Source organism: Chroicocephalus ridibundus, chromosome 6 (assembly GCF_963924245.1).
Source record: "Chroicocephalus ridibundus chromosome 6, bChrRid1.1, whole genome shotgun sequence".
Classification (NCBI taxonomy): Eukaryota; Metazoa; Chordata; class Aves; order Charadriiformes; family Laridae; genus Chroicocephalus; species Chroicocephalus ridibundus.
Window position 1 is genome coordinate 28,683,908 of NC_086289.1, and position 16,973 is coordinate 28,700,880.

Consider the following 16,973-nt stretch of genomic DNA (forward strand, 5'->3'; position numbering starts at 1 on the left):
GAGCTCTGCTTTGCACGGAAACTGAAATAATAAAGTACCTTAATATCTTATCTGCTACCAAAGAGATATAAAGTGTTACCCTATACTTTTGCACTAATTAGAATCTAAAAATGTGCCATTACAAAAGAAACAGATTCAGTATATTAAATACCATATGCTTCAAACAACACAACCAGCTAAAACATGCAGAATTTTGTGTTCAATCTCCTGAAAAGTTCTGTGCAAAATGAAATTCTGTAATACCTATTGTCTTAATTTTCAGCTCATAACAGCAATGACAACCACGCTATGTGGTGTTTCGTGGGAATTCATTGCCAATTGGGGTCCCTTCAGTAAGATGCAAAGCAGCTTCATTCTACTGTGACCACCAGACCTTAACAGCAGCTTGGTGAGTTTATTATTTTCATCTGTAACATTGTATTTTCTGCCATGTGTTTTCAATAGCAAGTTTATCCCAAGGACTTTGAATTTCAGTTGCAAATAAAATGTTGACAATGCTTTTTGGATATATATGTTGTAACACTTATCAGTGAGACATTAGATGGGCCATTTCCCAGCAATAACAACGTAATCGCAGTTCAGCAGGATTTTTTTTTGCTGTCTGCAGGCTAGATTATCTTTATTTTAAATTGATAACAAGGGCCAGGTGGCTGTTTATAAGGGCAAGATAGAAATTACAAGCATATGTTTCCAAGGCAATGTTGGCCAGTGGCTGTTCAAGCATAAATTGCTTCCTATTACCACTTTTGATAGGAGGCACGCAGTACAGTTCATCTCCATGGGAACACAATGCAGCAGGACACCTCAATGATTACTCTTTGCACTATTTCCAGTAAAAAAAAAGGTAATATTTTCTCCATTATGATACCACTAATTGATGCTGCAGTGGGTGATTTTGTTGTGTTGTTGACCAAGAATTAGGAATCATCTCCCATACTGCTGTGTAGTATTCCCATAGAGGGCTACGTGCTTAGTGTGGGAGGTACAAGGAGGAATTACAGAGTCGATACAGGCCTACAGGACAGAAAAGTGAATAGATGCTTTGGAAAAAAACGGGCTTCCGCAATGATCCTAGGGATAGCATCTCTCTAAACTTTAGTTTCTCTAGCTGTGAAACAGGTAAGATACAGACCTTCTGGAAATCATTCTTAGGTTGTGAGGTTAGAATGAGATTATTTATGGGTTTCTGTTTGTTTCTAAAAGGAGAAGACAGAAGCTGACTACGGTATGGTTAAATTTTTACTAAACCTGGACAGACAATATGGGAAGGGAGGAAATGAGAATACTTGTCCTGCCTGAAGGAAGAAGGCGGTGTCTAAAAATCTGCCATGTTACGTCAAAGCAGGAGCTGCTTCCTGCCTTTATTTTAATGTGCTCTAGTTCATTTTTCTCTCATTTTTTTTTCAAGACATAGAAATAATGGCTTAGTCAAAATGACTTGTCAAGTCATTTGTCACCATTTTCATATAATCCAAGGGGATGCTTTGCTGATGTCCTGTAGTATGCTGAGTACAGATCTGTAATTGAATTCAGTTACTTCAAGTTTATGAGAAAGAGGAAATCAGATATAATCTGAAAACAAAGGACAAGTAGTTCTTCTGTTAACATAGTTCTAAGGTTATAAGTCTTTGGTGGGAGAGACTTATGCCTGTTTTTTTAACAAAAGCTCTGAAAAAACTGATCACCCCTTTTCTTGATAGTATAGTTTGCATTTGTTTTTCCTAGAATGGAATATAGATTGAAAGGGATGTGAGGGGTTTTTTTATTATTATTTCATTGCATAAGGGCCCTTTTTCCTTTTTTTTTTTCCCCTAAGCTTGTGTTTTTTGTACTTTGCAAGCACAATTCTATGCAAGGGCTGTTCAGTACCGTCTGGTGGAGCCAGCTGTTTAAAATACGCTACTCCAAGCTCTGTTCCCTATCTCTGCTGCCCTCTCTTTAGGAACCTTGTCATCTATGTTCAGCATTCCTTCTTCTCCTCCATCTACCTGTTTACACTTAAACCTAGAAATCTCTGCCCTGATCCATTCCCCTAAATAACAGTGTATTATTAAGCTGACAGCATGTCACTGATACCATGTTTGTTCATAAATATGTCTCATCAGCAATTACGTTCTTCCTGCAGTATGCTTATCCTCAAGTTAAAGTGGCATAAGTCTAGTGTGCTGTACTTACAGCAATAATACAAATTTTAAGACCTACCCACAGCAGAACTTGTATTATTTCAGTATTAGCAGTGTAGTAAGGTACCATACTCTATATTTTTCATCCTATTCCTGCATCAATGCACAGTAAACTAGCATAAAAATGATTTTTTTTCAGTGTTTCTTCTTTTACAGAGGCAGGGGAACCGTTGACCTTCCCATATTTGTTGTTTGGATTTGTCTCAATAAAGTTAAACCACAGGTGGGGAGGAGGCAGCACTTTACCCATTGTATCGTTTCATTACTTAATAAGCGATGTATGTTTTGTTCCCTGTATTTCTGATGAGGGCTTAAGCTGATGCCAGTGAGTCTTCTTAGAACTGACTATAGGCACCTAAGTTGGGGTGATTTTAAGATCTGTAGCAGCAGAGCAAATGGATTACAGTGGAAATACTAGGCAAATATAAAAAAAAAAATGTTGTTTTGAACAAGGTAAAGATGGAGAATTGACCACACCTGCTTACCACACAGATGCTGTGCCAAGGACAAGCTCAGAGAGCTGATATCAGGAACTTGCAGCACAGTGACACATTTAAGATTAATGTCTCACAGATTGCTAAAATAAACTAATGTGGCTGTATAGCACTGCATTTTACGTGAAAGAGTGAAATAGCTTTATGCAGTTTGGGCTATGTTAAGGTTTTTCGTAATCAGCTCATTTCAAAACAGTGTGCTGAGCAAAATGGAGAGTTCACCTTGTTTCTGAAAAATAGAGCTTTGAAGGCTATATAAAATCGGTTCTGGTTTTGAAACCACCTTGGCAGTTATTAGTTTTCAAATGACTTTTTTGAGGGTAGCGTGCACAGCTGCTATATAAAGAAGCAGTCTTTATGGGTACATGGCATCTTTGAAAATCAGATTCTGTTTTTTTTCCAAGTTCTCCTTTGCTGATACTTGAGCAGGCCATTGTGGGGTTTGGGTTTAATTTGCTGGCATTAACGACACAACATATTTAATACATTAGGGGACATCAGAAGGAATGTTTTTGTTCTGCTTAAGGACAGAAAGAAGAATGCAGTATCTGGGGCCCACTGAAACCATTAGAGTTCCCTGGCTGGGTTTTGTGCGTGTAGCCCAGCTAAAGATCTTCAGCCATTACCACACAAGTTTACCTGTAAATCTCAGAATACCAAGCCTGATAGCTATTCTACAGCAACGCCAGGTTGCAGAAAAAATATTTACTTACTTTCTTTCTTATTCTAGTATATTTGTTTTCCCTAATTATCTGCCACTTAACTAAGGAAAGTAAATCTAATGACTAAGTAATCTCTCATGTTGGACCACGTTTTAAATTTCTTATCAGCTTCCATTGTGTAAGTATAATCTGAGTCATGGGAGAATAACTGCTATCAAATGTATGTTTCTTTGAAAGTTTGGTAACAGATAATAATTTATAACACTTTTATACATCTTAAGCCTTTATCAGCCGTGTTTTGCTCATGTCACACTTTCCTGAATTGGACAGAGATAGTGTGTAGCTAGTGGGGCTTTACTGACTTCTCTGATTACTCTTTCCATTTAATTATGTATTTATTTATTTTTAAGTATGAACTGTGTTAGGTGGAAGAAACAGTACAAATCTGCAAAGATTCATAGTGTTACTCTTGTATTAAAGTTGCGTGCATTGTGTGGGGAGGATGCATATGGGCAGTGATATCACAGAACAGTATTAACCATTACAACTGTTGTAGAGTGGCCTAGAAACCGAATCTGTATAAGATTATGTTCCAGCAAGTTAGATTCCCAAGAACTTGAGCACCTAATAATTTTAAATGTTGCTTCCCAAAATCTGGACCCATTAAGTTCCATTTTATGTTGCAACTGCAGAAATTTCTTAGAGCTGTGGGTACCCCAGAGGTCTGTTGCCATTCAGAAACAGAATTATTCATGTCTTGATTGTGTTGAATTGCCTGGTATTTTACCTACCAGGTACTATCTAATCCACATCTTATACATTTAACACCAGTTCTTTTTATCTACCTCATTTGGACTACAGAAGGAAATAGCTTCAACTAGTGGGATAGAGGTTTTGTAAAACGACTAACCTGTGTTCAAAGCTTTGCTGCATATCAGCTAGAGGAAGGACTTGAAGATAGTTTGTTTATAACATACATTTGTGAGTGTTAATTGATTATTTGCTAAAAAGGACACTGATATATCTTCAATTTGCCATATTTTTGTGTGTGTGCAAGGGAGGACAGACCATGTTGAGTGGTTTTAACTGCAGGACAAGGCTCTCAGTTGTGAATGGAAGTGGATTTAAGTGACTAAGTTATTTCTAAAGGGGATCCTAGATATATCTTCTCTTTTGGTATTTTATTTTGGCTAGGACAGACAGTTGGTATTAGACATCTCTCTCTGTTGAGCAAGGAGCCTAAATATGTTAGCTTGCAGCTGTGAATTTTGCTAGGTAGAAAGACGCTACAGTTAGGCATCATGACAAACCTTAGGTAGTTTTGGTAAAATGCAAATGAAAAGTAGAAACAATTCTGTCCTTAAGAGACCACACTGTAAACTGGCAAAACAAAGAAAAGCTGTGAAGCAGAGGTATTGCTGTCTTACATGTGAGGGACTGATGTATTGGCTTGCTGAGGTTCAGAAAACAAACCTCAGCTAGGATCAAACATAAATGTCCTTACAGTAGAAGGCATCAGAACCAGGAAGAGTTTACTCACAAGATCCCTGGGAATGCTGGGAAATCAGAGGACCAAAACCTCTGTTTTCTTTTTCACTTGAAAATGTCGTCCCCTTGAAGATTTTGTGCACGTATACGGATTTTTCGAGGATCCATCTCTGACCAAGTGAGGAGCTATAGAGCTATACTCTACATGCAAAAGAGACCAGATGCTCCCAGAAACATTGAGTGTGCACACAGCTAGAAAATTATATTAAGGTAAGGTAAATACATCAGATACAGAGATGGGAAAAAATAATTCTGATTATCAGGTCAGACTCTATATGGAAGGTAACATGCTTCTGTAATGAACAAGAGCACCTTTCCTTCTACAAAAGCCACTTGTGGTCATAGGCCAGTTTTGTTTTTTAAAACAAGAAAAAATTGTTACATCACTTGGAATTACCGCAAGTTTCTTTAAATTTTTATACATTTTGTATGTGTCTACAAATCTGGAGTTATCTGTTAGTTCTAGATTGTTTTTTCTCCAACTTTGGCTTTCTATTCCTATAAAAGAAAAAGAAATTTCTCAGCTCCTAGAATTGTTCTCACTATTTGCATTACAAGTGTGTAAGCAAAACTAAAAACGCTCATTCATGCCCTCATTATCCAGTCTCCACTTCAGCGGTGTCATTTAACAAACACGACACTGTATAAAGGGGACTTGTCTGACCTGCTCTTTCATTTCGCTTTGAAGCAGAAGGGTAAGTTGAATTTCCTTTTAATAAATCATAAGGAACTTCAGCTAGAAGGCAAACCTGTTCCTTTTCATTTCCGTGGTCATATTTACATTTTAAAATTAAGTTTTCCTTTATTAGTATTTTTTTTTACTGTGCTTATATTAGCAATTTTAGTAGATGAGGAGACGCCTGAAGGACACCAGATTGTAATGACTGATGAAGGTCATTAAAAGTGGATTAAAAGTGAAGAGCCGTTTTTTCCATTTTGCTATATAACTGATCAGGACTCTGACTCTGCATCATAATCCAATTATGAGCTGGATGCAGTAGTCCATTCAAATGTAATTCCCTGAATGATCAGTACCAGACGAAGAATACCTGTTGTAATTGCATTGCCTTATCTCAGGGATGTACATATTGCTAGCTACCTAAGGTAGGTTTCTGTTAGAGACTTTAACAATCTGCTCTCTGAGTCATTGGCCAGCATTGTCAGAGGTGTCTGCTAGCCTTCAATATAGTAAAAGGTAAACAACCTTAGACAATTCAGATTCACACATGAAACTCAACAGCACTTTTAATACAGCATGTGTGTTCTCAGGCACATTTGAAATTTCCACTTGTTAAAATGGAAGTTCTCAACCCTGAGGAATAGACAATGCTATTACTTAAACAGATTCTATATGCAGCAAAATGCTGAAATTTATGACATAATTGAATATTCTTATGTTCAAAGGTATGTACCATTGAATGATTTTGATGAGACATTCCTCTGGGAAAACAGGTGAACTTTGCCCTTAAAAATAGTTGGTATTGATGCAGATTTAGCAGAATATCAAAAGCCTCCTATGATAGTCAGTCTCAAAGATGTAAACAATAATTTTTTTTTTTAAAGCTCAGACCAGTTTTAGTGTATCCATTTAATAAATGGTAATAATAATAAACTGGTATCATTATGTGTCAATTAAATGATCTTGTCAGTTCTGAATTTTTTTTAAGGATGGACATTTTTAAGAGAGTACAGCACGTGATCCTCTCTAATTCATGCCAAAAGAAAAGTGAAGTCATGGGTATGAAGTTGTATGCTTCGTATGAGAGTCAACCCATCAGGGTCATCTCATTAGAAAGGGATACCCATTCTGGCATCTTGAAGCTTTCTTTATCTCTCTGATTATTTTAAGTGAATGATGCCAATAACTGGATATCTCCATGCCATAGTGTCTTATGGTCCATGAGTTCAGGTTTTATAACCCCACTGGGTTACCAATGCTTCATACCCACTAGCTGCTTTGTAAACCCATAAACCCATGATCTATAGTTTCAGAGTGCTTTTTAGTCATGATATCTCAGCATTGAGATTATAACCCTACTTAATGTTGTATCTGAACAGATAAAATAAGATGAATAGGCCTATTGCCAACCATCAAAAATGCGTTTTCTACAAGACTAACTCTGACATTTTCAAGCTTGTAGAACTCTGTTCAAAACAAGATAGGAAGGTCAATTGAGCTATAGAAATTTGCCCATGTGTAAAACACTCTATCAGTCTGCTTATTTGAAATAAATGTACTTAAATAGTAGTGTGCTTATAGAGATTGCTAACTAGCTCCAAACCATCACAACAACCACTGTAACAGATTGTGCCTTTCAGGTTGGTAGCATATGCATCTATGTTTCATGGAGTGATTATAGCCCTTACAGACAACTAATGGCTTAAGCGTGATCAGTTACATCTGAGCCCATCACTTCTCCAGGATTAATCCAACAAATAGTCAGTGATAGCAAAAAGGATGATTTGTCTTCACTACTCCCAAATGTGTAGCTGTCATTCTGTAATGAGCATACCAATCTCCATCAGTCGAAGCAGTTTTGTGTATAAGCTATGCAACGGTAGCAGAATAAATCTGGGAAATCTCTTAGACCTAAACTATAGACTTTATTTAAACAAGAATGTAAATTACAAGAAGGGAAAGGGGGGAAGTTGTTCAATTATATAAGCCAACACCTACAACTTCTAACAGAATCACTAACTGACAAATACGTGGGTTTTCTTACAGCTGGCCTGAGCAATCATGTTGTCTTACTCATCCTACATGCTCATGGCAGTAGCTGCTTTGCTAGTGACTTGCCGTGCGCTGCCTAAATGTCCAGAAGTTCCTGGGCTCCCTGGTGTCCCTGGACTGCCTGGAGGAGATGATCTGAAAGGACAAGCACGCCTACCAGGTAATTCAACTTCCCTATTTTGCAACAGATCCTTTTCATGAAGGCTGCATGAATAAAAACAATTAACATAGAAGGACATGTGCCCTCTGCGTTAAGCAGAGGAGGGAAAACTGAATGGAGGAAATAGTAGCTTTAATTTTTTTTCCTAAAAGATAGGCTTCCTCTCTCCTCTGGGAGAAGAGGGGAAATTAACAGGTTATCAATACTTAAATGTATAAATATTTTTATTTTTATATATATATATATATATATATCTTTGTTGTGCTATTCCATTGACTTTCCAAAGAGAATTGCTGCTTTCACAGCAGAAGCTTTTCTTTCTCTTTAGTACGAAGAAAATGTTATTCCAGTATTTACAAGTGTAATTAAAAGGCTTCTGGCACATTCCTCTAGTATTCAAAGATGGTATCTGAAAAATTATTCTGGTGAGGAACACACTTTGCCCTATGTAATTTTCTTTCAATGTAGAAATGCTTTCTCCAGGTCCATTACCAAGGCTACATCACAGCTAAAATTATCCACAGATACAACACGTTCCAGTTTGAGATTAAGTTCTGTTTCATCCTGAAGCTCCCAGAATATGCATACATTTGAAAGGAAATTATGCTTATCTTTTCCAGGTCTCATAGGACCCTCTGGAAGCCTGTTGGGGCCTCCTGGAAGAGATATTCTCCCTTATCTGCAAGGTGAGAAAGGAGAAAAAGGGGATATTGGACCACCATGTGAAAGAGGCTGATGTCCATGTAATGTTCTGTCAGTCAAATAGACTCTCTCTATTGAGTCAAATGTGTATTTTAATGACTGTGAAGTGCAGTAAGAGTTGCAACATTGCAACTCGGAGAAAGGGAGATGCAGTGATATTTTGTGCTCCTACATTGCCATTTGTTTTAGTTGTAAATAATGGGAACACACTAGTAACTTTATTCTACATGTGGGACTTTGTTACTCATGGAAATTAGTATGAAAAAAGCATCTACATTTACAGTGCGTTCACATCTTTATCAAGCAGAGCTCGCTGGACTCTATTACACACAATCTATGCAGAAACCCTCCTATACCAGTGTTTATGGTTTCTGTTAAAATCAGATCCCACTAAAAAACACAAAGCATCCACCCAGAAGATAAAAATGAAAATGGCATGGTGCCATAAAACTGTTCCCTCCCCAAAATCTCCCTTGTGCCTTTTCACTAACAATTATTAGAATGAAACAAATTCTTTGTGGCAAAGCTGCTTTCACAGACATGATAAACATAAGGCTACAAACTAGAAAAAATCATTTTCTTCTGTGCAGAGGGTCATTGTCAGCATTTCAGAGGGTTGGAGGTTTTTGTTTGTTTGCTTTAATATAGGTTAACAATAGCATGGAAAAATACTGCAAAAATACTTATTTTACACCAGATAATCTTAAAAAAATAGATTGCATGCTAGTTAGTTTTGGAAAATGATTAGTTTTATCCAAGGAATTATTCCTATCGACACAGCCTAGTTTTGCTTGATTGTATAACTTTTGTTTTTATCTCTGTAGGTCTACCTGATTCGCTGGACACTGAACTCCACAATGTTTTAGTAAATTTGAAACACCGACTTTGCAGACTTGAAGGCGGTAATTTTTCCCATTTTTACTTTTTCAGCTCACAATCAGTTTTAAGTGCACTAGGCAAAATTAAATATAGAGTCATGACTTGCAGGAAAGAAATCTCACTTGAAAGTGGTACTATATCCCAAAACTCCATTTTCTCATCCAAAGCAGGGGAGCATCAGGGCTCACTTTTCCTGGAGAAGCATATTTCTCACAGGATCACTAATGTGCATTTATTTAAATTTGAGTTATTAAAAAAAAAAAATTGTTCTAACTGATGTTGCGCTTTCCACATGGATTCTTGGGAATTCCTCAGCTTTGCACCACTATGCTAGCATTTTTATCTATCAGCAGCCAGATTGTTAAAGGCGGTAAATTGTTTTTGTACTGAGAAGGAATTCACAAAAGTTATCATTTTTCTGTTTCACTTGCTCAAATTTGGAGCAGATTGATCCTCTTTAGAGACTACACTCAATATAACAGGGCTGACAGTGTATGTAGCAAATGTTAGTGGGGCATCCTTGTCTTGGAGAAGACGATAACAGATGGTCACAAACAGCACAACAATATACTTCATGAACTGGTAAAATTTTGAAGATCTTTATTCCTCTTCATTCTTTACTCTCATTCTTGACCTCTGTTCCTCCTACAACTTTTAATTTTCTCCACATCTCTTGATTCCTCTTGCTTTGCATCCTCATCAATATATGCCATAAGAAATTAAAAAACCTAACTAGGCTTTTTCTTTCCATGTTTCAGTGCTTGCTTTGAATGGGAAAATAAGAGAAGTAGGAGAGAAAATATTTGCCAGCAATGGGAAGAAAGTGGATTTTGGATCTGCAGTAAAATCCTGTGAAGAGGCTGGAGGAACTATTGCAAGTCCCATGAATGAAGAGGAGAATAAAGCTATTTTGAGCATTGTACAACAGTATAACCAATATGCTTACTTGGGCATTAAAGAGGGTGAGACTTCAGGTCAATTTAAGTATATAAATGGCATGCCTCTGAATTATACCAAGTGGCACCAATATGAGCCTAACGGCAAAGGGACAGAAAAATGTGTGGAGATGTACACTGATGGGAGCTGGAATGACAAAAAATGCAACCTGTATCGCCTCACAATTTGTGAATTTTAAAGAATGGCCTTTCAGCCACCTCAGAGTATGGAGACAATGAAATATCTTGTGTTTCAAGTTTATGCAATATCTGCAATTATTCTATGTTGGAAAACCTAAAATTAATCATAGTATGGTATTTTTTGTTGTTAAGAAAATGCCAAATGTAGTAGGTGATTAACTTAATTAAAATGTGCCTCATCTGACGTGTTTATCTCTTTTGGAGGATTGGAAATAGCTCAGGATCAATTTTTCATGGCAGACCGTCTCTGTGCACTGTGCTTTTCTGAAGATTTGAGGAGAATTCCAAGGTTTGATTTGGGATATTAGAAAAGTCTGAAGTTAAAATTGCCCATGGCTTCATATTGGATGCATTTCCTAGCGTTTAATAGTATCTGCCTTAAAAGAGACGTGCAGAGGTTGACTTCACTGAAGCAATTATGATCTCAGGTTCTGTATGTCTCTTTGTACTATCTGGCTTGTATTGTCTCATATTGAAGCATGCACAGAGTCATTCGGCATCCATATTTCACTTTTGTTTTATAAAAATATTAACAGTACCAGCTACAATTAATTTTCTTAGTTTCAGAAGCTACTCTCTATAAAACAGATAAACATCGCATTAGATCCATGTAGACATAGAAATACATGTATAAAATACTAAAGATTCCATTTTGTTGCTAGAACACTGCATTCTTTCATAAAACTATGACTATTGCAGTGTAGAAGGCCACCTGTCTTCTCCTAAACCACTAAACAATGCCATACTATTTTGGGGAGCAGGTAAGATTGGAAGTTCAATCAGTTCAAACACAAACTATTTCTCTGCTGATGTCATGCCAAGCAACCGCACAGTCAGACCATGACTCAAAGCTGCTAGAAGCAAGAAGCATCTTTTCACAAAGTATTTTCACCGCTACTCAGTTTGGGAAGCTGGCAAGCAGTGGGTGCTCAGTAATGTACCATAAGTAGCCAATTCTCACACACTTACCTTGCAGTGAGGAAGTCCTGGGTCCATCCATTATCATTTTCACACCACCTGAGGGGGGGGAAAAAAAAAGAAAAAAAAAAGGAAGCAGTGTTATTAAAATACATGCAGAAACAGTTTTGCTTCATCTTCTCCTCCACCCCTACATTTGGCTCTGTGCAGGGAGCCCATAGGAACCTGGACTTGACTCTGAGCAGTGTTGTCCCTTGTCCCACAAGGCCTGTCAAGTAGGAAAGCTTTACTGTCTTCAGACAGAGGAGATAAGGGGACGCTTTTGGCAGTGGAGGATTTGTGTCCAGCATCGCATACAGCACTCCAGCTGATCTGAGAGTGGACAGGGACTTTGAAATGGGAAAAGTAGACCCAGTACCACATTGGATAGATTCTAAAGTGTGAACCCACTTTACAGAATAGCTTCCTTGGAAACCTATGACAATGATCCCATTTTAGCCAAAAATTTCAAATGTGACCATGTTCAAATAGAACATGCCATGACAAAAATTCTGACTCTCAGGTTACTTTGAGAAAAGATAAGGCTAAACTGATACTTTTTAATTTTCCGAGGCTTAGCTCTGACCAGCTGCACTAAATCTGCTAGAAAGAGTTGAAGGTTTGCTTAAAACTACCTCTGCCTCTTGTGTTGTAATTATTAGTATTTTAATGAGTAAACCTTGTTAGCAATTTTTGAATTTTTCAACTGTACGGATTCTTTGTTAGAGCAAGATGATTACCTGGCACAAGAAGGCATCATGTTGGAGAAAGACCAAAAAAAAATAACATGAACTTTTATTATCTGAACCAAATTCACATATTCATTTACATAGATCTCCACCTAGGTTTAGAGCATCCTATTTCTTTAGTTAATCAACAGTGTATTTCCACCACATTTGTGTTTACAAAATGACTATACAAATCTCTTGTTAAAATCCTTAATATGTAAAGTCTTACAAATGGCTTAACACAATGTATCACCAATCTCTAAACAGATTTAGACTTCAAGACGCTTGGGTGCTTTTTGCCCAATTAAGAAAATAAGATTATTTTCTCAATCAAAAGCTGATTTTTATTACATCAATAAGCAAAACATCTAAGGTAGGTCTAAGAGTCCAATTTCTTTCTGCTTAAGCCATTACCATTAGAAAAAAAACCAAAACAAATCAAACATACATGCTGCTTAAAAATAAAAACTCCTTGAAAATAAAAACTCCTTGGATCCAGTCAAAGAACTGCTAGGCAGCACCTTCCCCTCTATGGTTCGCACTGAAATCTGTAACATTTCAAGTAATTGAATGAAACTCCTCAGTTATTTTCACAAAATATCTCCACATAACATCCTACTCAGCTCTTCTCTTGCTATGCTCCAGCCTTCCCCTTAGACCATTTTGAAGCAGCACTCCTTGTTCTGCATTAGAACTCTTGACTATGCCTCGCATATAAAACTGAAGATATCAAGGGGACATCTGCCAGTTTCCTAGCTTCTTTATAAAAAAAAAAAACCTCTGTCTGCCTTCTTTTGCATGGACTTTTATGTCCTAAATTTGAACTTCAGAGAAAAAAAAAAAAAAAAAGTCCAATGTCAACCATCATATGTGGAAGAAATAAAATTCCCTAATAAATGCAATATTCTACAGACAGGTTTGAGATGCACTTGTATCTCATGGGATTCATATGTGGTAATTAAAATCCTGGTGAAGGTACGTACTCAGTAGAATGTTACTGGATTATTCTTTGCAGTTCCAGAGAGGAATAGAAAAGTATCCAGAAATTGTTATTTTGTTCTTTTAGATGGCTTTTTTTTTGTGTGTATAACCCTATCAATTTAAACCCTCAAATGCTGTTTAAGACACTTACAAGCATTTCAGTCTATTTTTTGTGAAAGATCCATATTCTGCATTTATGTGTTAATGGATTTTATTTTTTTTATTGGACAGAGAGGTCAGGCGCAAGAAGAAACAGAATAAATTGTTTCTCTGTTCTGTTATAATAAGATAAATAATTTTTGATAAAAATCTTTCCTTAAAAATGCAATGAGTAAAAATAATCCCTGGTGAATAATGACCCAAGTCATTATCCAAGTTTGTCTTTTTTTCTTAATTTATAATACTTTGCTACAGAAAAGCAATCTAACAGTAAGGTCTTTACTTCAGAAAATAACTTACTTCTCAAATGCTATAAAAGCAAATTTTGAGAATTAAGATCTTAGTACAAGTTAAAAGGTCATAAAAATTCAGTCCCTCCTGAAGGAAAATGGATTGCATGTCACATAGGAGAAATTTACTACAATTGTTATTACAGTATATTTAACAGTGAGAGTTTTGTCTGGCCATAAAAATTATGGATATTGATTTCAGAGATAATTCTCTTTGGTCTAGGGTGATATCCTCTTTTATAACTGTATAATTTAATTAGGTGTTTAGCTTAGAAATATTATTAGCAATTTTGAGCACTCAGAAACCTCTCCCCTGCCCCTGTCAATGCCTACCACATGTAAAGAAATTGACCTTCAATTACAGGAACTAAGTATTTTTCTGTGGCTTCCAGATTTTGTAGAAATTTGATTTAAAAACCTAAGCCCCATGGTTCTTGGGAAAATGGAGTTCAAATTCAACTCTATGTGAACATAGTAACTGGCAGGGCTACCTTATCTTGTATAAATTGGGACCAGTGCCTCCTTTATTTATTTCTTTTAATTTCAAAGCCAAATTTAAAGAAGAATGATTTATTTCTCTGTTCTCTTTGAGAGAAAAAAAACATACATGGCGGAAAAATACCAGTACTTGCTGCCACAATGTCCTAGCAGTGCTGCAAATACAAAGCAGGATAAAGGTTAACCATACATTTTACATGTATTTGCAGCTTTTCTTTAGAAGAACAGTAAGAACAAATAGGAGAAGAAATATTTTCCACCAGGAAATTTGTTAGCTGGCTTTGAAACCACACTGAGAAGCGGTAGAAAGACTAATGGCCCTATTACAATTCTTATGAACCAGAGGAAAACAATGTTCTTAGGAGTGTTGTGTAATGGTACGACATGTCTGTCTGGACCTTGAAGAGTGTCAGATTGCAAGTGATTTTCGTTATCAGGAGTTGAAATGTACAGTTATAAAATCATATTAACCTGCAGTTATACAAACATACCTGGGTTTAAAACACAATCAATACAGGATGCTTGGAAGTTAGAATAGCACCTTTAAAAACAATAAGGAGACTTGGATTTGATTTGAAGTCCCTGTTAGGAAACCAGGATTTTGTAGAATTTGGCTCAAGGGTGATAAGCCAGGTGTGATGCCAGGTAAAATCTGAAATGAAACTTTCACCCATCTCTGCCCTTGTGACTCAGAAGCCAAAAGGAACTGTACAGCAACCTTAACCCTTGAGGAGGCTGCAGCAATGGTAATTATGGTAGTAAAGACCGTAGTGAACAATTTAACCTCCTTCTGCAGGTAATGGAGAATAACTGCAGAATATATGAAATAATAGTTTCATCTGGTTCATATGAGCGTTTTTTTTCTCTCTCCCACTATTTTGCTACTAACAACTATTCAAAAGACAAGACGTTGTCTTGCTTTCTATTTGTTATAAACACAAAACTATTTCTTTCTGTGTTTTTCAGCTGAGTTGCAGCAGGTGACATATCAGAGAAATCTAGTGACCTCCACTTGGATCCTTCATGCATGATTTAAGTCAGTGGAGCAAGGTGGCGATAGCATTTACAAGCATTGATCACACTGTCTACAGGTAAAATTAAGACTTTCTGCTCTAAAATGCTGCTCATAATTAAAAAAAAAAAAGCCATATTGAAGTTTGCCATCGCAGGTGTCCATATCTTGCTGTATTCTTTGCTTCCTGTTTTTAAAGCTCAGCAAAAATAGCCTCAGCCTCCTCTGAGAAAGGAAGACACCGGGTCCTGCATGCTCTGTGCTCTTCCTGGTATTCCCAGGCATAAGGGAGCTGCTGGGGACAGTCTGAGAATTCTTTGGGAGAGAAAAGCAAATGCAGAAAGCACAGGACAAGGTGGTAGCAAGGTAGGATGGAAACAATAGCAGAACAGCACAAAATCAACATAAACAGAAAACATAAGTGGGGTTGAGGCCACTTAAATACAAACTGAGATAATAAGAAAAGAATTTTCAAGGTTATCTGCAGTGTGACTAGCACCATGAAGGAAAAAAACAACAACTTTCAGGAGGATAAGCATACAAAGGAAGGGCTAACAGGCTGAGGGACGGAACACACACCCACTTTCATAAACTGAAATTCAACTCTTGTGCCTGTATTTCTTGAAGCAGGTAAGAAAGCAGTGTTGACCAACTTTTGTCCTTAGTATGTTTTGCATTTACCTACTACCTACATTGTGTAACATAATCTACTCTCAAAATATCCTTCACTTGTTTCACTAGCACTATATTATAAAACCTCTTAATGATAGATGTGGAAACAAGGAAAGTTGCCTCAATACTCAAAAACTGTTCGTTCATTATCAGATCCGTATCCTTGAATCGTGTTGAGCCTCTGTGATATGCTTCTCAAAGCAAGATCAGAAAGTAGTTTATAAATCATGATAGTTTTATAGAATATTCTATTAGGCAATCAAACAAGCGTAGAAAAAAAGTAAGTATTTTTAAGTATCTATTTTAGCTTAATTTCTAGCCTCTTAGTTTAGAATTTTTCAAATCTACATCAGCTCTTCTCACCAGTCTATTATACAAAGAAAACTTCTGTCTCCCTGCTGGTTTCCCAGGCCATAAGTCAGCATGTGAAACCCAGTAATGGAGGCCAAGCCTCATCCTCTTCTCACACTCGCCTAACCTGCAGTTTCTTCCAGATGCAGTTGAAGTGCTAGTTGTTCTCACCACAGATGCAAAGGCCCAGGTTCTGCCAATGACCTTTTCTAGGGCTCATCTGGACCTCCCAGGTAATGGCTTGTCTCATGTTCTCTGTTGGCTGTTTGTTTTTTGGGGTTTTTTTTCCATAAAACAATTAGAAAACCTCAGCCAAAAGAATGTTACAAGCATTAGGTCAAACACTCAAAAGCTAAGAACCTTGAAATTTAACAAGAAACTTTAAATAAAGGTTATGCGTGCAAATTTAAAAGAGCCCTCCTCTGTCAAGGTACATGCACCTGGGTACCGCTTATTTATTTTTCACAGGATTGGTGCCTTTTCCAGGGCACTTAATAAACATGCTGCAGGAATTAATCAGGCTTCTGTGGGCACAACGCCAACGACAAAGGACTCTACATCAGTTGTTGAACTAAGTATGAAGGTGCAGGGCACAGGTGCAAAGTGCCTATGGAGGCCATCTAGGCTTGCTTAGATCCAGTAGCATCTTAGACTAATATGGATGTTGCTCATGTTCCACATTTAATCTCAAAGCACCTATTCCTCAGCGAACTCGGTTGTTAGTCTCGCTGTAACATCAGGATGCTGGCCTGACACCACAAGGATGATGTGACCGCATCTTGTTCGTTTGAACTGGAGCAGAGCCTCAAACTCCTTTCCTAAAAGTCTTC

General features: G+C 37.1%; 1 protein-coding gene across 5 annotated transcripts; it reads left to right on the forward strand.

Moving 5' to 3' along the window:
- Positions 1 to 286: 286 nt before the first annotated feature.
- Positions 287 to 16,901, forward strand: LOC134517038 (pulmonary surfactant-associated protein A-like). Of its 5 annotated transcripts, none has more exons than XR_010071536.1 (8): positions 287 to 388; positions 7,613 to 7,778; positions 8,399 to 8,464; positions 9,305 to 9,382; positions 10,118 to 10,321; positions 15,075 to 15,199; positions 15,320 to 16,376; positions 16,867 to 16,901. XR_010071536.1 is itself a non-coding variant. In XM_063338082.1 (5 exons), exons 2-5 carry the CDS (start codon positions 7,628 to 7,630, stop codon positions 10,492 to 10,494), a joined length of 672 nt encoding a protein of 223 aa, XP_063194152.1. In that variant the 5' UTR covers positions 287 to 388; positions 7,613 to 7,627; the 3' UTR covers positions 10,495 to 10,679. The 5 variants fall into 5 exon arrangements, 2 of the variants coding, with proteins under 2 accessions (XP_063194152.1, XP_063194153.1); XR_010071537.1 differs by having other exon boundaries at positions 16,277 to 16,376; XR_010071538.1 differs by having other exon boundaries at positions 16,287 to 16,376.
- The last annotated feature ends 72 nt before the right edge of the window (positions 16,902 to 16,973 follow it).